Below are 24475 nucleotides of genomic sequence, written 5' to 3' on the forward strand. Positions count from 1 at the left end.
TTCAGCCTTAAGGATTACTTTGCATTTTCCTATGGTATTTCCTGACTAACTTTATTTTATTGATTGATTGATTTAATTTTATTTTTTTGGAGACAAGGTTTCAAGGTTTCTCTGTAGCTTTGGAGCCTGTCCTGGAACTTCATCTGTAGACCAGGCTGGCTTCAAGTTCACAGAGATCCGCCTGCCTCTGCCTCCCGAGTGCTGGGATTAAAGGTGTGCCCAACCATTGCCCGGCAACTTTATTCTTGAAATATGCAAAATACCAAACTAAGAAAGCATTGCATTTAATACTATTTTTTTATTAAATTTACTTCTGATGTATAAATCAGAGGAAAACCCTGTATAGAAATTGTGCATTTACTGACTCCAAGGTTCTATGAACGATCTCCAAACTTCTGTACTATAAACACTTTTTCTGTCATGTGAGACGATTCATTAGACGAAACGGGGGTGATGGCAAACTTTTTACTGATGTTGAAAATCTGACAGCTCCACTTCTAAAGGAACCGTCACATCACTACGCTCAAGTATTTTGGGTCCCAGTATGCCGATGAGGAGAGCTCCATTTGGAGCTGTGATCAGGATGGCTAGGAAGGCTACCGTCATCACATCCTTGGCGTATGTTTCGAGGTGGGGTGCCATGACTCTTCTTGCTGTTTCTAGAGCCAGAGGACCCAAGACAGCCTGCAGTTAGGGAGGACACAGGGCAAAAGGAAAATGTTACTCAGAGTTAATGTAATACACATAAGTGGCTCTGTAACAAACACACACGATGAAATTGCATGATAAAGTACTAGAAAGAAGAAACCAAATGTGGAGTGATTTGTATGATTTAATCATTAGTTGCATATTCTTTCTAGCAAATATATCTGGAAGAAAGCAACCTGGACAAACCAAAGGGCAGACATCTGGGGGCTGACTGTGGACTCTTCTCCCGCTGGAATTCCCACCTCAGAATCTCTTCTGGGTGCTCACACAGAAATTAGGGCTCACACGTGGACCAGTATGGCCTGCACGTTTTTGTCATATGCCCCTAGGTTCATGTCTGCAACAAGACAGCACAAAACACTGATGTCTCCAGGGGTGTGTGCTCCTCCCATGTCCCTCCCTTGTGGGCTGAGCGAGACACTGGCCAGAGCTGGAATCTGGCAAACTGACTATGAATTCTGTTCTTGCTCAACCAGGTGAGTGATTCCTTAAAGGGGGGTCAAAGTCATTACCCTAACGATGTGTCTGCAGCCTAACACCTCACTGGATGGTTGTGACAATGAAACAGGAGCATACAAAGGACAGCTGGCACACAGTAGGGATGCAGGTGATTTGACTTTCTCCAGTTGCTCTTCTTTGCTGAGCTAGATGGGTGCCCATGCCCTGTCCCCCTACAAACCCCAGTCAGTTACCTTTTTTTTTGTTTTGTTTTTTGTTTTTGTTTTTCGAGACAGAGTTTCTCTGTATTGCTTTGGAGGCTGTCCTAGAACTTGCTCTGTAGACCAGGCTGATCTTGAAGTCACAGAGATCCGCCTGCCTCTGCCTCCTGAGTACTGGGACTAAAGGCGTGTGCCACCAATGCCTGGCTCAGTCACTTATCTTTTATCATTTATTTACTTATTTTCTTTTGTTTTTGAGACAAGGTCTCACTGTACAGCCCATGTCTACCTTCTGAGTACTAGAATTACAGGCATAAGCTACTGTGGCATATGTATGTATATGTATATATATTTTAACTTATTATCCTTATTTTTACCTATTATTTACATATACAAATCAGAAATTGCCTTAAATTTTTCAGGAATTAAATACAAATAAATACCAACTATGGAATTGTACAGTAATGGCATAATGGCAGAAATATTACTTCTGATGTGGAATTCCCCCTCAACTGAAGATAGATCATTAAAGGGTTTTTAATTTTTAAGACAGATTTTCTCTGTGCCATGCCCTGTCTGTTCTGGAACTCGATTTGTCGATCAGGCTGATCTCGAACTCACAGAGATTCACCTGCTTCTACTTCCCAAGAGCTGGGATTAAAGGCATGTACCACCATGCCCGGCCTAATTTTTTTTAACGATAACCTTTAAATTAGTTTTATTTTATATGAGTGTTTGCTTGCATGTGTGTATGCATACCATGTGCATGCAGAAAGCAGAGGCACCCTCAGAAGCTGGCAGAGGGCATTAATCTCCCAGATTGGAGTTGCAGACAGTTGGGAGCTGCAGTCTAGGTACTGAGAAGTGAACCCAGGTCTTTTGTGAGAGCCATGAGTCCTCTTAACCAATGAACTGTCTCTCCAGCACCATATAATACCATATAATAACATTTTTCCTGTACACAGGCCAGTGTGCTAGGTGACAGGGAGAAAAGGATCAGACAGAAAGCAGGTTCTAAAGAATCCTAAAATCTATAAGAGGTTTTGAACATCAGAGGACTGCCAGAAACATATTTGGTAAGAGATGACAACAGCAACGACGGTAATATTTACACAGTTATGTGGCATCTGTCATGAAGAAAGTGTCATTATCAAAGCTTTACATGTATTAACTCGTTTACTCCTTTTGGCAAACTTGCCACATGGGAACTACTATTAGAAGAAAAATGATCCTCACTAAATATCTCAAATTTAGTATCATTTCCCTGGGAAAGTCAATCAGCAAGCTGAGTTTACATCTGTGAGCTAACTTCTTTTTGCTGTTCTACCATTTTTCCACTCTAATTTTCACCAATATCTCTAAATAAAGGCACGAGAGAACGCTTGGCGTCCTTGTTTGCTTTCTCCTGCTGTGATGGACACGATGACCAAAAGCAGTTTGGCAAGGAAAAGGTTTATTCCATCGTACAGTTGTCATCCGTCGTGAAGGGAAGTCAGGGCAGGAACTCAGGCAGGAGCCTGGAGGCAGGAACTGAAGCGGAGATCAGGGGAGAACTTGGCTGACTGGCTCACAGTCCGCCACTTTTCTTACGTAACTCTGGCCAGCCTGCCTAGAGATGGTACTACTTATCCATGGTCAGCTAAGCCTTCCCACACCAGTTAGCAATCAAGAAAACGCCTCACAAACATGGACACAAGCCAGTCTCTAGAGCTGCAGTCCCCTCCTCCCAGGTGATTCTCAGGCTGTGTCAAGATGACAGCTGGGATGGGTTCACACTTGGTCAGCTTTGACAAGCGTAACACTGTAATCCATAATTTCCCTTCTTGTCCCCAGCATCTCATAATTAACATCATAATAATATAGGATGATTTTAAAAGCCCCACAGTATTTAAAAAATTCAATACTTCAGACAACATCGGGCTCGTTCAGGGTGGTATGGCTGTAGACAAAAAATTCAATACTTCAAAGGTCCAGTGTCTCATTCAGGACCGTTCCAGGAGGTGCAACATGCTCTTCTGGCCTCTGCAGATACCAGGCACTCATGTGATACAAATACATAAATGCAGGCAAAACACTCATGCACATAAAACGAAAATAAACACATCCAAAAAAGTTATATACTGGCTTATTCCAGAAGGTAAGAAGAACCAGGCTACAGTTACAATCAGATCAAAGCAAAACCAAAGTCCATCAGCATAAATCCATGTTCTGTAGCTCCAACGTCATAGCCTCACTCATGATCTTTTGGATCTAAAGGACTCGGGTCGCCTCACCTCTACAGTATACACAGCTTGCCCAGTAGGCTCAGGCTGGTTCTATCCAGAGCTCTCCACCCCACAACTGCCACTGCTTTTGGCTGATGTCCCGAGGTGCCAGCATCAAATATCCTGGGGTCTCTTCTGCAACTGAGGCTGTATCTTCACTAATAGCCTCTCCTGGTCTCTTCGGGGACTCAGAACCTGTCACATGACGCCACACCCCATTTTCTCTCCAACGGCCTCTTCAATCCTGCGTCTTTCTTGGTGCAAGAATCAGTATCACACAGGAGGCTCTCACACTTTTCCTAGGTCGGCTGCCGACTTGAGATGCAGTTCTGCACCACCCCTCCCCCTAGCTACCACCGTAGGTATGCTGACGCCAAGGAACTCCTTCCAAAAATTCCACTTCAATTAATACCAGTCCCTTATCAGTCAAAACTGATTCTTCAAAACCGAAAGATAGCATAGGAACAGTTCTGACAGAATCCTTGAAGGACTCTCAAAATTTCCTCGGAAACTTTATAAACCAGGCCTCCGTTGTCTACATTTCTTTCAGCTTGGGCAGTGGGTTCTTTCTTTATACCTTCTTGGGTTTCACTCTGCTTTGGGAGACAAACGAGTAGCTGCCTAGAAAAGCAGCACAGTATTAAAAAACAACAACCCTAACAGAGAATTCTGTTTCATAGAAATGTACAAGCTTCTATTTTGTAACAGCAAAATGGAGAACAAAAATTCCAGGAAAGCAAGGCTTTATGCTGCCATCAAATGTTAACGGTTGAACAATAAGTAGCAATACCTTTTAAAAGGAGGAAATTATTATAGATTAAGAGGGTAAGCCTCCAGGTCTTCATTAACTCAATCATTTATGCAGAGCATGTCTACCGATACCCCGGCTAGTTTTTCTGTTTGTTTGTATTTTGTCAGTCTGACACAAGTTAAAGTCCTCTGGGAAGATGAACTCAATAGAGACAATGCCTCCATCAGATGGCCTGTAGGCGACTCTGTACAGCATCTTCTTGATTAATGATGGATGTGGGAGGGGCCAGTCCACTGAGGGAGCTGCTACCCTTGGGCTATGGTCTTGAATGATATAAGAAAACAAACTGAACATGTTATGGAAAACAAGCCAGTCAGCGAGGCTCTCCACGACTTTTGCTTCAGTTCCGGCTGCCAGGTTCCTGCCTTGACTTCCTGTGCTGACTTCCCTTGATGATGGAAGTGTAAGATGAAATAAACCCTGTCTTCCCTCAATTGCTTTGGATGATGGTGTTTTAGCATAGCAATAAAAATCTTAACACAACTTCTTCCTGCCAGGTATTGCTAAACAGTAGGGAAAAATGCAAAAGGGAACAAACAAAATGCCCTCAAAAGACACTATTTCTGTCTTTCCTATGTAGTCGTATATCATAAAAACAAAGATCTAATTAAAAGATGGGTGGTAGCCGGGCGTTGGTGGCGCACACCTTTAATCCCAGCACTCGGGAGGCAGAGGCAGGCGGATCTCTGTGAGTTCGAGGCCAGCCTGGTCTACAAAGTGAGTTCCAGGACAGCCTCCAAAGCCACAGAGAAACCCTGTCTCAAAAAAACAAAAAAAAAACCCAAACAAAAAAAAAAAGATGGGTGGCAGGGTGAGGAAAGACACAAAAACCAATGTGTCTTTAAAGGTATGCATTTGCCTCTATAGCATTCAGCAATATAAAAATAGTCCCATATTATATGCTCTTATTTTATTTTAGACTTTTTTTGGAGACTGGGTCTATCTCTACCTATGCAGCCCTGGATGCCCTAGAATTCTCTATGCAGGCCCTAAACTCACAGAGATCGGCCTGCCTCTGCCTCTCAGGTGCTGGAAAAAGGTGTGTGTCACCATGCCTGGGCTTATTTTCATACTTCCGGGAAATAGAAAAAAAACATTTTCATAAAATTTAGAAATCATTTGCCATTTAAAAGTGCTCTTCTAAATTTCAGAGCAACTGCTTTAAAAACAAATCTTTTAAATGGTGTGTGTGTGTGTGTGCGTGTGTGTGCGTGTGTGGTGTACATGTGTGTGCACATGCATGCATGAGTGCATGTGCCTGCTTGTGCTCATGGGGAGGCCAGGTGCCAGCTGTCCTCCTCGGTCACTCTCTGCCTTATTCCTGTCATCTCTGCTCTGTTCTCCTCACACCCAGCACGAGGACTGAGGGCATTGAGGCCAACCCTATTTCATGTAGGTTTTATGTAGGTGCTAGGGATCCGAACTCAAGTTCCACACTTGCAAAGCAAACACTCTTTTCCCTTGAGCATTCTCCCCAGCTCTAGGTTTTAAAAAGTAGTTGTCAGCCAAGCATGGTAAAAGTAAAGTAAATAAGGCCACAAGTTGTCATTAGAGACATATTTTTCATTTAGAACCTTTGTGTGTGTGTGTGTGTGTGTGTGTGTGTGTGTGTGTGTGTGTGTGTGTGTGTTGGGGAGGATAGAAACCCTTTCCTTTTTTTTTTAAAGAAGTTTTATTTACTTATTTGATGCACACTGGTGTTTTTTGCCTGTATATACTCTGTGTAAAGGTGTCGGGTTCCCTGGAACTGAAGTTACAGACTGTTGTGAGCTGCCATATGGGTGCCGGGAATTGAACCCAGGTCCTTTGGAAGAGCAGCCAATGCTTTTAACCACTGAGCCATTTCTCCAGTCCCTCATTTAGAACTTTTAAAACTTGCCAAAACTAAAATTATTATGAATGACTTAATATATTCATACCTGGACTGTAGCTTTGGGGATCCATGCTAAAGCAATAAATACTTTCTCCTTAAAACGAAATTCAGCAAAAGACATCAATACAAAAGTGGCTAAAATTCGAGCAGATAATGCCAAACCCAAGGTAGCAATACACATGCCTGTAACACATATAAACAAATGTGAAAAGCAAAGCATTTGGGAGGGAGCCATTTTTGCCTAGAGAGATGAATTCCAAAATTTCTGAAAATGTTTGAGGCTGTTGCTTCATTATATCTATTTTTGAGTAAACATAGTAATTATAAACAGTACAAAGTAAAAATGAGGTGTTGTTGTGTGTGTACACACAAGTAGGGGTGTTTTGGGGTATGCATGCACACTTATGCAAGCCAGGAGTTTATGTTTGATGTCTTACTCAATGGCTTCTTTTTTTATAAATAATTTATTTACTTTTATTTCATTTGCATTAGTATTTTGCCTGCATGTATGTCTGTGTGAGAGTGTCAGATCTTGGAGTCAGACAGTTGTTAACTGCCATGTGCGTGCTGGAACTGAACCTGAGTCCTCTGGAAGAGCAGTCTGTCCAGCCCTCAATGGCTTCTTTTGGAGACAAGGTCTGTGACAGACCTTGGAGCTTACTAATTGACTATACTGGCAAGCTTCAGAGATCCTCCTGTCTCCGCCTCCCAATGCTGCTGAGACTAGTTTTTACATGGGTACTGGGGATCAAGTTTAGGTCCTAAGGATTGCATGACTGCAGTTTCGCAGCTGAGCCGTGTCCCTGGCCCTCACGGAGGTCCCTCCTGAAGGACGAGCGTATGTGATGGTGGGGGCGTGAAGAAAAGAAAGACCGGTCTCATGACATTAGGTTCGTCTGAGGGGATCGGCTTGGAATGGACGGCATCTAATTGTGAACTGTCTTTTGGGGGACATGTTTGCAGAGATGCAGACAGAAGCATAGAAGGATATCTAATATTTCCTGTAATCCACTTCTTTTCATCACTTGGGTTGTCTCTGACTGAAAAATAAAGGAATGTACAAAGGTAGAGGAAAAGAGAACAGATGAAATCAGTGTAATTTCCGAAGGTGTTTAAGGGTATTCAAAGTTATGGTACGCACGAAAATAAAGTACTCATCATTTTCAAAAGCTGGATTTTATCTCTCCTGTGCTTTATGTACTCTTACCAATAGTTCTCGATTCAAGAGCTTCAACAGATACTTCTGTTCCAACTAGGCCAAAAAGAAGTGGCTGAAAAATATTCCACATGTTTGCAACAATTTTTTGGACTCTAACCTATAGGAAAAAGAAATAGATTTCAGTTATTATGACATGTAAAGGCAACTGCACTTCAGAATTTTACATTGTTTGGTTATTGTGCACATATATTTGACTGCATCTCAGAATTTTAAAGTCATTTAAAAATTTTAATAAACTGATGATATTTCATTTTAGGGAAAAAGTTAAAACTTAATTTATGAAAATTGAGCAATGTCATTTATCCAAACAGAATTTGGTTAAGGAAACACACAAAGCCATACAATAAGCAGCATTATCTCATCACTCTGTTACAGAAAAGAAAAAGTCATTGGAGACCTTGTTACATTCAGAAGCAGGGCTAGAAACACAGTACGTGGGATGAGAACGCACAGCTCATGCAACCTCCTGGTCCATCAGAAAGGAGCGGGAAACCTGCTGTCCTAATGACAGCACAGGAACCCAGTCCAGGAAGTGAACTGAGACAGGCCACAAACAGGTAGGAAGAAAATATTCTGGTAGTTTCTTAGGCCTGTTTCCTCAGATTCATGTTGACTACTTCAAAGTTGTTTTCTGTAAGATTCCTATTCTGTTGTCAGGAGTATACCTACTGAAAATCTTTCCGAGTGATAACTTAACAGTATCTGTCAAAATAAAGACTATTTTTTTAACCCAGAAATCCCATTTCTATGAATCCATTCCTACAGGATACTTGTATATATGAAAAAGCTACATGAAGAAATCTGTTCATTGTACTAACATTTTTATTTTAAAAACAGAATATATATATATACATATATATATACACACACACATCTTCAAATATAGTATTGGTTAAAATGATTAATTTTGGAGACAAAGCAGAATATTTAGGGGGAGTAAGGAATACAGGAATTTTTTACACTCAGCCTATATGTTTTAATAATTATGAACATGCTTTCTTTTTTGTCTACTTTTATGCCATCAGTTAAAAAAATATAAATTGGGCAGGTAAAATGTCTCAGTGGGTAAAGGCGCCTGTCACAAAGCTTGACAACCTGAATTCGATTACCAGAACCCACACAGTAGAAAAACTGACTTCTATAAGTTGTCCTCTGACCTCCATGCCCCTCCCCATAAATAAATGTAAGATAATAACAATAATAAACAAAACCCAATATAGCATTTGGGGCACAGATGTGCTAAATTTTAGGAACATGTTTTCATGGATAAATTATAGTACTAAAAATTTAAAAATAAAATAATTAGTAAGAACTACATAATCAAATCCTGTAAAACTTGGAGGGAAATTCTGACATAAGAACACAGCTTCTAACTGCATTTTACTATAGGTCAAAGTGGTTTTCTTTAATACTTAATTCCTCACTCCATGTATTTCCTGGGAGAATTAGAACATCTTCCAACTAGATGGAGACAATTTCCTGCATGCCCATTAGATATTTCAAAATTCAGCTATTTTATCTTTACAAAAACTAGAAATACTCACCTTCTCTTTAGCCCATTTTTTTGCTGCCATGAACGACAACACTAGTGTGACCAGTCCTCCAGCTCCATGTAAGCCAAAGTACTGACAGCCTAAGACAGCAGAAATACACATACTCAGAACAAGGAAGGCTCGCCTCTGTGCAAGTCTCTCCTAGAAATACACATTTAGAAGTTGTTTTACATTAAACATACAACATGTGGCATTATCTATCTTTTTTTTACCCTTTGCTACAATATTTGTAAAGGCTTTATTAAATAGTCTCCAAAATACTGATTTGACTTTGCATCAAAACTTTTTGGCAGATTCAGAAGCAAGTAGCAATGTATCACACATGAGACTTTCACCCTTTATACAGAATTGACACCAACAGCAAAATGCTTTCCAGGCTCCACCCAAAAAGTAAGGGGAACAGGAGTTGTGAAAAATACATCTTTTGAAGATTCCTTTGTTTAAAAGATTTGGTAACTTTGATGCAACTACAAACTGGGCAGGGCAGGACAATGACAATTGTTGAGTTCAAAACCAGCCTTGGCTGTACAGTGAGACTTTGTCTCACAACTGCCACCACCACCACCAAAAACAACCAGGTCTAAAATCTTTGTCAAAGGGAGTGTCAGAAAATTCAAACCAGAAAATCTGGACAGATGAATTAGAATTTATCTCTGTTTTAAAGATGTTCAGGGTCAAGTTTTGTAAAAAAAAAAAAAAAAAGACGAAGAAAATTGTCAAGCAACAATAGATGATTTAGTGGAAATGGGGGAGGAGTGGAAGGGAGAGGGGAGTCACATACATTGTTCTCAGAATTTTAATTTACCAGATAAGGACACAGTGACATTAACCAAGACTACTTGGAATCAAACACTACTAGACTCAGTTTTAAGTGTACAGTAGGCATCAGAAGCAACTTTTGGGGGAAAGAGTCTTAAGTACGGGATTTTATGTTTCACAGTTCTTTCTAAAGTTGTCTCAGAAAGTTTTATGTTACACCCATGCTGTAAGCTTGGATGTGAACTGTCCCCTAACATCCTTGTATTAAAAGCTTGATTCCAGGTAATGCTGCGGGACATGGCAGAGCCTCTGGAAACCAGGGAAGCATGCTTCTAAGTGAGTTGTTAAGTCCCTTCTTCCTTTCGCTTTGTTCCAGGGCTCATGACATAGTTGGCTTTACTGTGCCACTCCCTCCTGCAATGGTCCACTGCCAGGGTGATGAGGCAGGTGGACAGCAGACTACACCCTTCAAAATTGTGGGCTAACTAACCCTGCTGTTCTGCAGATTAAGAATGTCCTTGGTAATTCATTATATTAACGGCAGGCTGAGTAACACACTACAATTCCACAAACCAGATTTTTTTTTATTTACCTGATCTCCACTTGGAAAATACTGAATAAAAAATCCCATAGCAATTCCTACCAGCACACCAATAAATACATTCCGCAAGGATGATAGGATATTGCTAATTACACTACCTGTAAGGGCACAAAATAAAAGAAACTTTTCACTGAGACGTATTTTCACATACATTATACATTAGAGAATAAGACCTATGTGGTTCATGAGTACATTTCATAGAACAAATTACAAAATTGGACCTTTTATAGTGATGTGTGAAAATGTATTCAGAGCTATCTGAAGTTAAATGTCTATTCCTAATAATTTAATATAAACACACAACTAAAAATATCCATTGTATAAATGGGTCAGAAAACAAAGAAATCATGTATTCTCCTTACACTCAACCTATGAGACCAAGTAAGGGAGAAAACTTGAGAGCAAGTGACAGGAGCATTGGTATGGGCTGGGTTAGGCCATGCTGACAATTCTGATATGCTGTATGCAAAATAAACTATCCAGTTAAATGTTGAAAGGAAAAACTTACCAATAACAACCACATAAAACATTTGTATGCCACTTAATCCCAGGTATAGATGAGTCAAGTAGGTTTTCAACGTTTCAATATGAATATTTTCTACAAGTCATTGTGAATTAAAAAAAGTTAACAACACCCCCCACCCCTTGATCCTCAATTTAAAGTAATTGTTTGGTTTTACTCTGAGCACTGAATTAGCTAAACATATGTAAGTGTTATAAATATTTCCACTCCAAAGAATAGAGGGATACTGGTTAAGATGCTGGAATGGGAATACTGAGCCTGGCCCCCAACAGACACACCAACTGAACAATAATAAATATCCTAAGAGCCTTCATGGAAGTCCATATGCCAGTTTAGAAGATGGCATGGAAACAAGTAGAAACAGCTAGCATGTATTGTGCTGCAGGAAGCTCAACCTCAAGCTGGCACAGGGACGGGGCGGTAGCCCACTTACCACTTCTCCATTGAAAGGCAAGGAGAAGACAGGGATGGTTTTGGAGATTGCCTAAAGCATTGGCTTTTGTCTCACCTGCTTCTAACCTGATACCCAAGAGCTGTCACCAACAAAAGGCAGGTTGGAGATGCTCCTGAACCAGAGAGCTTCTGAAACTGCCAGGCATTAAAGGAAAAACATCACAACTTTGCAAATACAAGCCGAAGAGGAGGAAGAACCTCCAAACTCATATTATAAGACCATTGCAACCTTGATGCCAAAGCCAAGCATATGGTAAGAAAACTATCCAGTGATGATGGTGTACCAGAAACCAGAGGCCTTGAACCAGACCAGTGACTTACTGCAATGAAAATTTGCTAGTAGATTCCACTCCTAGGCATATATCCAAATGAGGCAAATTCATACAACAAGGGCATCTGCTCCACTATGTTCATAGCAGCATTATTTGTAATAGCCAGAACCTGGAAGCAACCTAGATGCCCCTCAACTGAAGAATAAATACAGAAAATGTGGTACATTTACACAGCAGAAAAAAAAATGGTTTCTTGAAATTCGCAGGTAAATGGATAGCACTGGAAGAAACCATCCTGAGTGAGGTAACCCAGTCGCAAAAAGACAAACATGGTATGTACTCACTCATATATGGATTTTAGACATGGATCAGGATAGTGTCAGTCTGCACTTCCACTGATAGACAGTCTGGGAAACAGGAAAAAACCTAAAAGATATGCATATATGCATAGTACCCAAGAGAAGAGGATTGAGACAAGATCCGCTGAATGGATGGGGAACACGGCGAGGGGTGGGGGGGAGTGGGAGCTGGGAAGAAGAGAGGGGGGAGAAGAGGAAGAGAGAGTAGGTCATTTGGGAACAGGAAGTTGAGTGGGTGGGGGTAGAATAGGGGAAAGAGGGAATCATAGGTTAGAAGACAGATCAGGCACCAGAGTGACCTCTAGTGATCTAAAGGGATGACACCAATTGGCAAGCTAAGCAATAGTGGAGAGACCACCTCGAATGCCCATTCCTGATAATGAACTTGATGTCTATAACCATCCGGGAGCCTTCATCCAGTGACTGATGGAAGAAAAGGCAAACACACACAATTAAGCACCGAACTGAACCCAAGGAACCCAGTGACAGAGAGAGAGGAGTGATGAGCAAATTGGCAAAGAATGGGCTGGCAAAACCAGCAGAGACAGCTGATCTGAACAGGGGAGAGCTCTTGGACCCCAGACCGACAGCGGGGAGGCCAGCATGGGATTGATCTGGACCCCCCCGAATGTGTCAGTGAGAAGGCCTGGGCAACCAATGCGGTCCTGAGCAGTGGATCAGTGTCTATCCCTGGAATACAAACAGTCATCGTGTGCCCATAGCACAAAGAGGGATGCTCTCTCAGCCTGGACTCTTAGAGGAGTGCCTGGACCCTACCCTGAGGGAAATGACAGACTCTAGATATCCCCTATGTGGAAGGAATTGGCAATAGGGTGGGAGGCTAGGGGGGATGGGGAGTGCGGGAGGAGGGGAGGGAAAGGGAACTGGGATTGACATGTAAAACAAGCTATTTAAAATTAAAATAAAAAGTGATAAAAAAAAAAGAAAATTTGCTAGTAGAGTCAATAGGACAAAAGGGTAGACTATATGACACACAGAGGCCCCCAGTGCCGCCAGGACGAATGAACAGGTGTTGGAGAGATGGGAAAGGAGGAGAAGCAGAGTCTTTTTTTCTTTGTGTTTTGTTCTGTTCTTATTTTGTTTGTTTGTTTGCTTGCTTACTTTGTTTTCTTTTGTGGGGAGGTGCCACTGCAGGGTTGAGCAGAATTGGGGTGCATAATGTGAAACTCCCAAAGAATCAATAAAGAAGTTAAATTACAAAAGAAAACCACAGATCAATATTCCTGATAACTATTCAAGAATCCTAAATACAATATAAGTAAATTGAATTCAACAGCATAGCAGTTAGATTATACATCATGATCAAGTTGGATTTAATCCTGGAATACAAGGGGGTGCAAATGGATTTTTAAAAGATTTTATTTATTGTATGAGCATTTTGCTTGCATGTATGTAAATACACCATGTATAAATCTGATGCCTATAAATGCCAGAAGAGAAGCAATTTATCTCCTGATAGTGCTATAAGAAAGCTCACAGGTAACTTTATACTGACTGGCAAATGAAAAGTTTTCTTTTAAAGATCAGGAATAAGGTGATGTTCCCCCATTGCCAGTCTCAAGGCACTGGAAGTTCTAGCCAAAGAAATAAGGCAAAAAGAGAAGTAAAAGGCAGCCAAATGGAAAAGAAAAAATCCCTCTTTATGAGCAGATTGACCTTATATACAGAAAACCTTAAAGATCTGAGACTCAAGAGACGGTTCAGTGGGTACAGTCAATACCCAGCAAGCCCGATGATCTGAGTCTGGATCCCAGCAGCCACACTATAAAGGCAGATACAGTTTGACCGCAGCAACCAGTAAGGGGAGACAGAAAACAGGAAGAATTTTGAGAGCTTGATGCTCACCAGCTCGGTGTACAAAGCGGGGAACAATGACAGACACTATCTCCAAACAAGGTTGAAGGTCAAGATTGACACTCAAAGTAGTTCTCTGATTCCACATGTACACTCCTTCATGCTTTTCGCCTGCATGCCTTCCCCCCACCACACACACACACACACACACACACACACACACACACACACACACACACATAACCTCCAAACACACTATCTGTCAGAACTAATAATCAAAACCAGCAAAGTTGTGTGCTGCAAAATCAACACTAAGATATCAGTTGTTTCATATATTAACAATGAAAATCAGAAAAGAAAATTATGAAACTCATTTTGAATAGCATAAAAAGAAACAAAGAATAAATGCAATTAAAGAGACAAAAGGCTTGTACTGATGATTGGAAACATTGTTGAGAGAAGTTACAGACACACAAGTAGAAAATACATTTGTGCATGATTAAAAGATTCAATATAATTACAATGTCAATACTAGCAAAGAAACCTCTTTATTCCATGTGAATCCTACCAAAAATTCTAAAGGATAGTTTGGTTTGTTAAGAATGGAAAAAGAGAACCCTAAAATTTATATAGAATACTGAGGGACAGTGAAGAACCATATGCTAGTGATCTTAATACATGTGCAATTTGACTTTTGTTCTTTCTACGAAACACAGTTGGAGCTTAAGTATTTTAGTACAGACTTAAGCACAGGGGTTAAGAGAAAGGGGTACACAGAAGAAAGTAAGCCACACCTAAGAGCATGGTTGTGGTCTTCTCAAAGAAGACTTGCGGAGCACTAAGTGTGGGTGCTTCAAAGGAGAGCTGCGGATACTCTGTTCTTGATTTGTATTTTTCTAACGATTACATATGCTGAACAATTTTCAGATGCCTGTTAGTCATTTGTGTATCTTCTTTCAAGTTTAATTCCTGCTCTTTTATCATTAGTCATCTGCAAACACCCTAAACTTACTTCTCTCAACTCTGGAGAGCAAGAAGTCAATATCAAGGCACCAACAGCTCTGGTGTCTGGTAAGGGGATTTTCCTCATAGGCCACTTTCTCTGTGGTCTCATGTGGTGGAAGAGCTCCAGACACAATTTTAGTAAGAGCCCTAATAGCATCCATGAGGACTGCCATAGTCCTCAGCATTCCCTATAGGCCAAAGCTCAGACATCTCATTGGCGCTAGGTTCCAGAATTTGAATTCTGGAGACACATAAGCTTTCAGACTTCAGCAAAAGGCTGCCTTCATTTTAGCCTGAGGCATTTCTTTGTTCTTGGGTTATAGTTCTTCCATATAATCTTTCCGTTATCAACCTTCCTGTGATGACAGTCTCCAATTCCAAGTGCTCTGCTTCCACTCTGGTTGGTGTGGCACACATGTTTTAAAGTTTGATATCCAAATTTCACCAATATTTGCTTTTGTAGCCTGTGACTGTTAGTGTTACATCAAAGAAACTATTGCCAAGTTCAGGGTCATAAAGCTTCGCTTTAATTTTTTTCTTTTGCATAAGGACATCTAGTTTTCCCATCACTGTTTGTAGAAGAAACTTTCCTTTATCCATTAAGAATTCAGGAGTGGTGGCTCACACTTTTATCCTAGCACTGGGGAGCCTGAGACAGGAGAATTATAGCAAGCACAAAGCTAGCCTGCACACACAGTGAGCCTGTCTCAAAACAAAAATAAAACAAAAGGAAAGAAAACATTAAATACAGGCACAAATGTTTCTACACAAGATATTCAACCATGCATTATTTCAATAGTAAATATTGTAGTCAATTACAATTGTGTACAGGTCAGTAATTCTGAAGAAGTCTACTAATACTTACACAACTATTCAAAATGGACACAGAAATTGCCTTGATGTTGTATGTAACTAGCACTGGTTTGGTAAGCTAAGCATAAAGAATCATGAATTCCATGTCAGCCAGAGTAACAACAGCAATCCTGTCTCAAAACAAATTCTTTTCTATGTGAAAAGTATGTTTGTGATGATAAAAGTTAACAGCAAAATAATTTAGATTATGTGCAGAGATGAAAGGCAAAAATTGGGGTTATCAACAGAGATGGAAGGATGGCTCAGCAATTAAGAGTACTTGTTGCTCTTGCAGAGGATTTGGGTTCAGTTGCCAACAACTACATGGAGGCTCACAACCATCTGTAACTCTGGTTCAGATGATCCAACACAAACATACATGTAGACAAAACATGCATATACATAAAAAAATCAGTTTTTAAAAACTAGGGCTGTTGAGAAGGCTCAGCAGGTAAAAGCACTTGCCATGCAACCTGACCGCCTGAGTTCGATTCCCAGGACTCATGGTAGAAAGGTGACAATGGCTAGGACACACTGATCTTCCAGAGGATGACAGTTGTCCTTAGCATCGCAATGGGCAGCTCACAATTGCCTGTGACTTCAGTTCCAGATCCAGTGTCATCTTCTGGGCTCTAAGGGTACCCCCCCACACACATACACACGGCACGGCATACATAAACAATTGTGATGCCATAAACAACTAGAGACTAACTATTAATGCACCTCATTCCTAATGGCTGGTATTAAAGGCAATTGACCTTATGCAATTGACTACTTCAATGTAGGGAGTTGCCCTCCTGAACTCTATTAAAATACTGCTCCACACAAATGGCCCAGAAGGCAAGGCCAGATAACTTCTCTTAACTGCTATATGAAAAGGAACATTCCCTCTCAAGGATATAACACTTTCTTACTGAGAATTAGCTTGCTGTCCTTCTGGTCTGGTAAATACTGTTATTCATATGCCTTTGGCTCATGGTACTCGTGCTGACAATATGGTCAGTGTTCAGTGATTTTCATAAGCATGATGGGAGGGACTAGGAAGATGGCAATATTAGTAAAATACTAGACAACAAGCCTGAGAAATTAATTTGGATCCACGTAAAGTTCTGGGCATCTGTCATCACAGCAATGAGAAGGTGGACACAGGAGGATCTCTAGAGCTCGTTGGTACGCAGCCTAGTCAAACTGTTGAGTTCCAGACACACCAAGAGATCCTGCCAAAGGCCAGTCAGCCTAGCAAAACTACTGTGTTCTAGACACGGAGAAATCAGTCTCAACAAATAAGCTGGAGAACAATGGAAGAAAACATCCACTGTCAACCTCTGGCCTCCACATGTGCATATGTGCACATAGCCACCCAAGCATACATACACACATGTACACATGTACATGCTTAGACACAGAAAAACACAGAATAATGCGAGACAGAGAGAAAGAGAAGGGGGAAAGAGATTTATATAATAAGATTGAGAAACTATTCTTACCTAGTAGGGATGATCATTACAGATTTTATTTTTATCTTTTGTATTTAAATATATAAATATATTTTCTGATTTTTAAGAAAGAGACAGAGTCTGGCTAGCCTTGAACTCCTGGGTTCATGTGATCCATTATTAATCTCCTAAAATGCTAACATAAGCACACTATCACATCCAGCTCTGATCCACACCACCTTTAAAACGACCTCAATATTTCTAGGAGATAGACAACTCAATTTTATTTTATTTTTACTTTTGGTTCTACGAGACAGGGTTTCTCTGTATTGTTTTGGAGGCTGTCGGTCCAGCCTGGCCTCGAACTCACAGAGATCCGCCTGCCTCTGCCTCCCGAGTGCTGGGATTAAAGGCGTGCACCATCACCGCCCGGCTGACAACTGAATTTTAAATATTGCCGATAATCAGAGCATCACTGACTGTGGAAATGTTACCATTTGAAAACTTTGTTTTAAAGCGAAGAACTCCAAGTAGCACTTTTGAGACCTGATTTTCTTGCTATGTGTTTTCTACCCAACTCTCCTGTGACTGTGTCATCTTCGTCCGTTTTCCAACAACGACATAAAGGTGTCTTCAGGAGGGCAGTTATTGTGCTCACTGACCTTTACAGTGAGCATGTCCAGCATTAGAACGGTGCCTTCTGGCATTTTCATGTTGGCCACGATGGACTTTCCCAGCCATTCGCTGCAGGTTATTTCATTCACAGGGCAGCAGCGATGTGGCTGGAGGCCCAGTGCCTTCCCCACCTGACCCCACATGTTTTCCCAGCTCCCCAAGCTCCAGGAAGGCTGAGTAGTCACTCTTCTTCCAGGTCTTGTCCAGAGTTACGTGATGTTCCAATATCATGACCGCAAGAGCCACCGTGGCCACAGACATTACTACACTTTTTCAAGTTCTAGACTACCTTCTGGGGATGTGAGGAAGGAGCGTCTGATATTCTGGGATGAGTGAGCAGGAGGTGGTGACCTCAGACACTGGGACACTATAGGAAGCAGAAGCTGGGGCTGAGGGGCTTCAGGCTGTGATAGACTGTCTTCATTGTGTCCATCGGCTGCGTTTGCGGGCAACCATCAGGGGCTTCCTTCGCTGTCTTTTCCAAAAAAGGTTGTTAGTGTCTGCTAACCCAACTCTGGAAAATGGAGAATTCAGCTCAGACAGAAACTCATCTGCCATTTCATTCATTCAGAGGCAGTGGGGACGACGCCAGCCTCCTTTGAATATTGCTTCAGCTCCTTGTACTGACAAGGCTGAATGCTATGTGCCATCTGTCTCCTCAGGAATGCTTTCATCATACTGCCTCTCCGGAGCCTCCGATCAACTGTGAATTCTAGTGTATTGGCATAACTGGCCACACTCACCTTGGCTGTGTGGTCTAACACTTTAGTTTCCATGTCTCCCTGGTGATTCTGGCTCTTCTCAGCAGTGGTGAAGCATGGGCACTACCAGCACCAAGGGTAGCATGGGCTCTAGTGATAGGTGGCTGTTCCCACTTGACTGCACTCTGGGCTCTGTAAGGCCAGCTCCCACTTTCACAGTATCTGTAGTGCTGGTCAAGACCAAATGTCGCCTTGCAAATCTGAGCTGGTGCAATAAGATTTTGTCTTAACACTACCAAAAGGACACATTGTTGTCTTAGCTTTGTATGTTTGAATTGTCTTAATACCAAGAAGCCTGTTATTAGGATGGTAAGAAAAGTACATTTCAAAACCACTTGAGTCAATGTATTAGTAACACTATAAACTGACAAAATTTCCAAAGCACCAAAATCAGACAAATGGCAAGGATTCGGGTAATTAAAGTAATGAAAAGTTCAGTATTAAAATGAGGTCACTTTGTTAAGTACTATCTGGGGAACATTCATTTTATTTTTAAATTTTATAATTTAATTTTAAATCCATTGAAGCATCTTACCTGGTCAAGATGAGCTTTCTATGAAGAATAAAGAGATATTAAAGTCCTGGCTAATAAACCCCGCTTAAAGAACTACAGCAAAAGGACGTAAGTGAAACATTTCTTATTTACCCGAGGAAAAGACTATGCTCAAGAACGTGTTGAATCCAGTGATGGCCACAACATCGTCCATACTGCTAGCGGCCACCAGCAAGGTTGGAATGCCTTTCTCCGTACCGTATCCATTTTCTTGCAACAACAGCATGGAGGGAACGACAACAGCAGGAGAGACAGCGCCTAGAACAAAACTGAAAGGCAGACTTTGAAAACCCAGGCGTCCTTCTAAGCAACGAGAGTTTTGCTCTCACATGGCATCATTCTGCTTTTGAGTGAGAGCCACCCAATGGTGCTCATGCACTCTGCATGTCGTTTAGTGCTGAATAAAAGTTCATAGGGATGTGTCTTAAGAAGCCGGACTGAAAAAAAAAGAAGAAAGAAAGAAACTGGACTGGCACAAAGGCGGGTTTCCCCTCTAGCTGTGTATCATATCAACACAAAAAGAAAATTCATAATGCAAGGAGCGGACAAGAGGAGAATCCTCAGCGGATAGGAAACCAAGGGTATTCTAGTCACGCTACACTTTTCAATGCACACTGACCGCACACAGTAGGTACGCTGAACTCTTCCATAGCTGCGGCACTGCTTCACAGCCCCACCAGCGGGGCACGGCAGACCCAGATTCTCCGCATCCTTGCCAACACTACACACATATCTTGGTTAGTCCAATGTGTGTGCAATAATACCCTTTTTCCTTCTGTTTTCTACTACTTGCAGATGACAAGAATTTCAGATATTTGTTGACCGTTTGTATAATTTCTGTGGATAAACATACACACACACACATACACACACATCTTTAAAACAAACAAAATCCACTTTAAATGCAATATATATACCATTTTTCTATAAAATAGCGACAAGTAGCTGGAAGTTAAAATAAAAAACTTTACAGGAGTATTAAAACATAGAGATACTTAGGAATCAACTTTAAAAGCACGTATAATATCTACATTAAATATCTAAAAACTAGAAAACATTGATTGAAAAATTAAGTAAGACTCAGTTGGGTGGTATAGCAATCAAGAAAATGTAGTAAGACCAGACATCCAGATCAAAGCAATAGAAGACACATTTAGAAATAAAACCCTGAACACATGCACAGGCTACTTTGCCGAAAAGCTGTCACAGTGACATAATGTGGATGCCATATGCAGTAATTGGTACAGAAACAACTATACAGCATTAGAGAAACACAAAACAAAAGCATTGTGGCTCCTATCTTGTGGCACACATGAAAATTGACCCTGGTGGCAAATGCACCTACCTAAGCTTAAAATCTTGTACTATGAAACTTCTACGAGATTAAAAAAAATCAAGAGGTGTTTGTTGGAGTTGGCAAAAATCTATGAAATCAATTTTAAATCTCTTCTGAGACACCATTAAAAATTAATGGGGAGATTGGAAAGACACAGGTCAAGACACAGAATACAGCCAGCCAGGAGGAATAGGCTCAAGAGATTTGCTGAGGTGCACAGAGACAATGGATGATGTATGATGCTGTTGAGTAGTCCTAACAAAGTGGGTGGTAATCTTTCCCCCACCAAAACGATAACTGTGAGGTAATACAATTAGATTTAACCATTCCACGATACACATATATTTCTAAGTGTCACGCTGTATGTCACTACAGATCACTTTACCTGCCTATTTAAAACAAATGGCTTCTTTTGTAAACTTTAAAAAAATAAATCTGAATATTTTCTCCTTTAAAAAATGTTCATTTTACGTGTAAGTCTTTACTTCACTTGACATACACGTGAATCACAGCACGTTTCGTTGTATAACTTGAAGAGATTCGTTTAACTTAACAGTTGTGCACTGTAAAACTGGGATTATGTGAAAGTGAACCCATCACGAGAATTATAAAGATGAGTTATGCAAAAGCTCACAGAAGAATCTCCGCAGACAGCAAATATGACAAAAATCCATGCATTACTGCGGTAACTAACAATTTCAGCCGGGCATTTCTGGTGTTTGAGAACTGGGCATGCACATCCGACTCAGGAGATAGGATCTTCTTTTCACATGACAGTCTCATTTGGAGAAGCTGGTATGTGCCTCCTGTGCTTAAATTAGACTTGAATTATGTATTTGGAAATTAATAGCTTATAGGTAGAATTTGAAATCATTAGAAACTACAGAAGAATCAGATTAAAAAATGAGATCTAGTACTAGTCCTACATTATTCCTTTACTTAAATGCTAGAAGGAAAGGATAACTATTAGGGCAAATAGGAAGAAAGGTTTGCCAAGTTAGAAACTGTTATGGACTGAACTCTGTTCCCATCCTCACAAATTCGCAAGTGAAACTAACCATCAGTGAAGCTGGATTCAGAGACAAAGCCTTTGAAAAACTATTTAAAGTTAAATGGAACCAAGTCAAAGATGACCAATGTCTCATAAGAATACAAATATCTCAAGGATGCCGATGAAGAGCGGGTAGGTCATGCAAAGTTACAGGAAGGAGGTGATAATCTGCAAGCCAGGCAGACAGGTGTCAAGAGAAATCAAAGCTACCAATGTCTTTATCTTGGCCTTCCAGCCTTCCTAACATTAAGAAATGAATTTCTGATGTTTCAGCCAGTAATCATTTAACTGGTTAATAAAAGAATTAAAAGGCAAGTCACATATTAGAAGGAAAAGCTCATAATGTATATACTAGATGAATGAATTTAGTCTAGAATATAAAAACAGAGAGCTGGAGAGATGGCTTGGTGGTTAAGAGCACTGGCTGCTCTTCCAGAGGATCCGGGTTTGATTCCCAGAACCAATATGGCAGCTCACAATCACCCGTAATTCCAGTTGCAGGGGACCTGACACCCTCCTCCAGCCTCTGTGGGTATGGCACACATGCAGTGTCCATATACATGCAGGCAGAAGATCCATTCACATATTAAAGGTTATACATAATTTAAAATTCAGCAAGAACTCAAGGAGCTCAAATTTTAAAACTGGCAAAAGATTTGAACTGGCATTTTTACCAAATAAGCTGTATGAATAGTTCCAGTGTGTGAAACGATGTTCAGTACCAGTGGCTATTAGAGGAATAGACGCTAAGGTAGGACAGACTAGCACTTACAGTCTCTAGAAGATGCTGCACGCAGGAAACAGTATTAGTGCAGAGGATGCAGTGCCCTGTGATCCTTAGGACTAAAGGTACAATCAGAAGGCATTTCCTATGGATGTGTTTTAATATAAATAATAAAAACAAGACTGGGGTGTAGCTTGGTGATCAGATACTTGCCTCATATACTTGAGACAATGGGTTTGATTTCCAGGAGATAAATGTGTGCATGTATGTATGTATTGGGGTTTTTCACAATAAAAGTTTGAAATCCACCCTTTTTGGCAGTGAGGATGCAATGGGTAACTTTTTTGTGTTTGTTTTTATTGCTTTAAAAGTAAGTATTTTTATTTATGTGTCCATTAATAAAATTTCTCATATATATTTATCCATATAAATATATAAAATACTGTATGAAAAAGTGGTCATTTGACATATTAAAAACATGGACACAAGACAGAAGAGATGGGAGAGGGGTTAAGTTGAGAGACTGGACTACTTGGCCCTGAACACTGAGGAACATCACTGTTTGTGAAACTGACCAGCAGAGTGCTTCTCAGAGTTCGGCTCTTGCTACACACCTCTGCCTGGCCTTGAACTAAGTATGATGTCACCTCAGTATCCCTAGCGTGGGATTACAGGAGTGTGCCAGCATGCCCAGCTGCATTTGGTAGAAGCAGAACATGACTCTGTCTTCTGTCAACAGATTTTCAGGGATCCCTGCCCACCCATGATAAAGGGATTTTAATGGAGAACTTGGCTATGCACTATTTGGAGTATCCAGAGCTTTAACCAAACACACTTAACTGTGTAAGTTCATGTTCTGAGGGAATGGAGAAAAATATTACCCTAATAGGAACCCCCATTGCCAAGGAAACTTCATAAGGAAATGGGAGAAAAAGGCAGCGGAACAGGCCTCTATGATGCAGGGACCGAATGACAGCCTCAGACAAACGCCCTTCAGGTGCTTCAGAGCCTGAAACAGAAAAGGGGCAGCATTCAGAGGCACTTACAACGGCTAACAAGAAAACCATCCAAGCACACACCGTGACACAGCATTTCCCTGAAGGACAGCGACTTCACACTTGATAAAGTGCTCTTATAGGAACCTCAAAGGGCTATCTTCTTTAATTTTCCCACTACACACTACAGTGATAATATCTCACTGGATTTCCCCCACCAGTTAATTAGTGGTGAATTATTTAATTTAATAATAATAATAATAAAAATAGTAACGTATCACAGTAAAATTTAATCTATTTATTTCAAAAGGAAATACTTTTCTATTTTCTTAATGGTTCATGATGTCACAAGTAATAGTTATTTACCCTCTTGGTATAATTTCATTAAATCTATATATGCTTCCCACACTTGATTCTGTAGCTATCATACCCATGACGTCACCTTTCAATAATTCAAACGAATTTCTGATCCCCAGGTTAACTATTTTAATAAATATTTTAAATAAGCTTTTACAGTAATGTAAAGTTAATCAGGAACATATTTCTAGCTAGTCATAAAACAAATTATTGAAATTTTAATCTCTCTTTTAAGACAGAGAGACAAGGAAGCTTTACTTTCTTAGCTGGAAGTAAATAGTGCCCATAGAAAAGCCTCCCAATTAATAGTGATACTGCCCAAGATACATCTATTTCTATGCATGGCATTGGATATGATGTCTAATAGAGATCCTATAGTGATTTCATATAAATAATGATGACTGGAAATAGAAATTATAAAACCAGTATTTTGGTCAAGTCTTTGTTATCTCAGGTTTACATGCAGACTCTACTTAGAACAACTCTAACAAAAATCCTATCTCTTTTAATCTCTGCTATTTTATAATATGTAAAAGAATTTTACTCAAAACTGAATAGGAAACTTACTTGTGGGTCCAGTCCAAGCCCAGCTCGTATTAGGATAATAGTAAGGGCGGTGTTTCTTAAAGCTGAAGACCATGTGGTAGGAATCTGGACAAATTCATAAATAAACGGAATATTCCTGATGGTGAAACCAGCCAGTAACATCCCTAAGAGGGGAGGGAAGAGAAAGAAAATAGAAATCAAAGCATATCCGACTAAGTTAACGTTCCCAGGAGAGACACACAGGGGTAGGTCACATAGGCGAGGAAGTGGAATGCATACAGGAACGTGAAACACAAACACAGGAGTGCTCCAGTA

The 24475-nt window shown here is 40.5% G+C and overlaps 1 protein-coding gene across 1 annotated transcript in view; it reads right to left on the reverse strand.

Moving 5' to 3' along the window:
* Positions 1 to 278: 278 nt before the first annotated feature.
* Slc9b1 (solute carrier family 9 member B1) overlaps positions 279 to 24475 on the reverse strand; it is a 42394-nt gene continuing 18197 nt past the window's right edge. Inside the window, exons 5-12 of the mRNA XM_040751759.1 lie at positions 24182 to 24324; positions 23144 to 23271; positions 19245 to 19420; positions 10439 to 10545; positions 9079 to 9228; positions 7523 to 7631; positions 6362 to 6498; positions 279 to 684 (exon numbers count right to left, since the gene is read on the reverse strand). Of these exons, the coding sequence (XP_040607693.1) occupies positions 466 to 684; positions 6362 to 6498; positions 7523 to 7631; positions 9079 to 9228; positions 10439 to 10545; positions 19245 to 19420; positions 23144 to 23271; positions 24182 to 24324 (1169 nt within the window). The 3' untranslated portion in view covers positions 279 to 465. The remainder of the gene's footprint in view (positions 685 to 6361; positions 6499 to 7522; positions 7632 to 9078; positions 9229 to 10438; positions 10546 to 19244; positions 19421 to 23143; positions 23272 to 24181; positions 24325 to 24475) is intronic.

The sequence above is a fragment of the Mesocricetus auratus genome, unplaced genomic scaffold, assembly GCF_017639785.1.
Source record: "Mesocricetus auratus isolate SY011 unplaced genomic scaffold, BCM_Maur_2.0 Super-Scaffold_100009, whole genome shotgun sequence".
In the NCBI taxonomy this organism is placed as follows: Eukaryota; Metazoa; Chordata; class Mammalia; order Rodentia; family Cricetidae; genus Mesocricetus; species Mesocricetus auratus.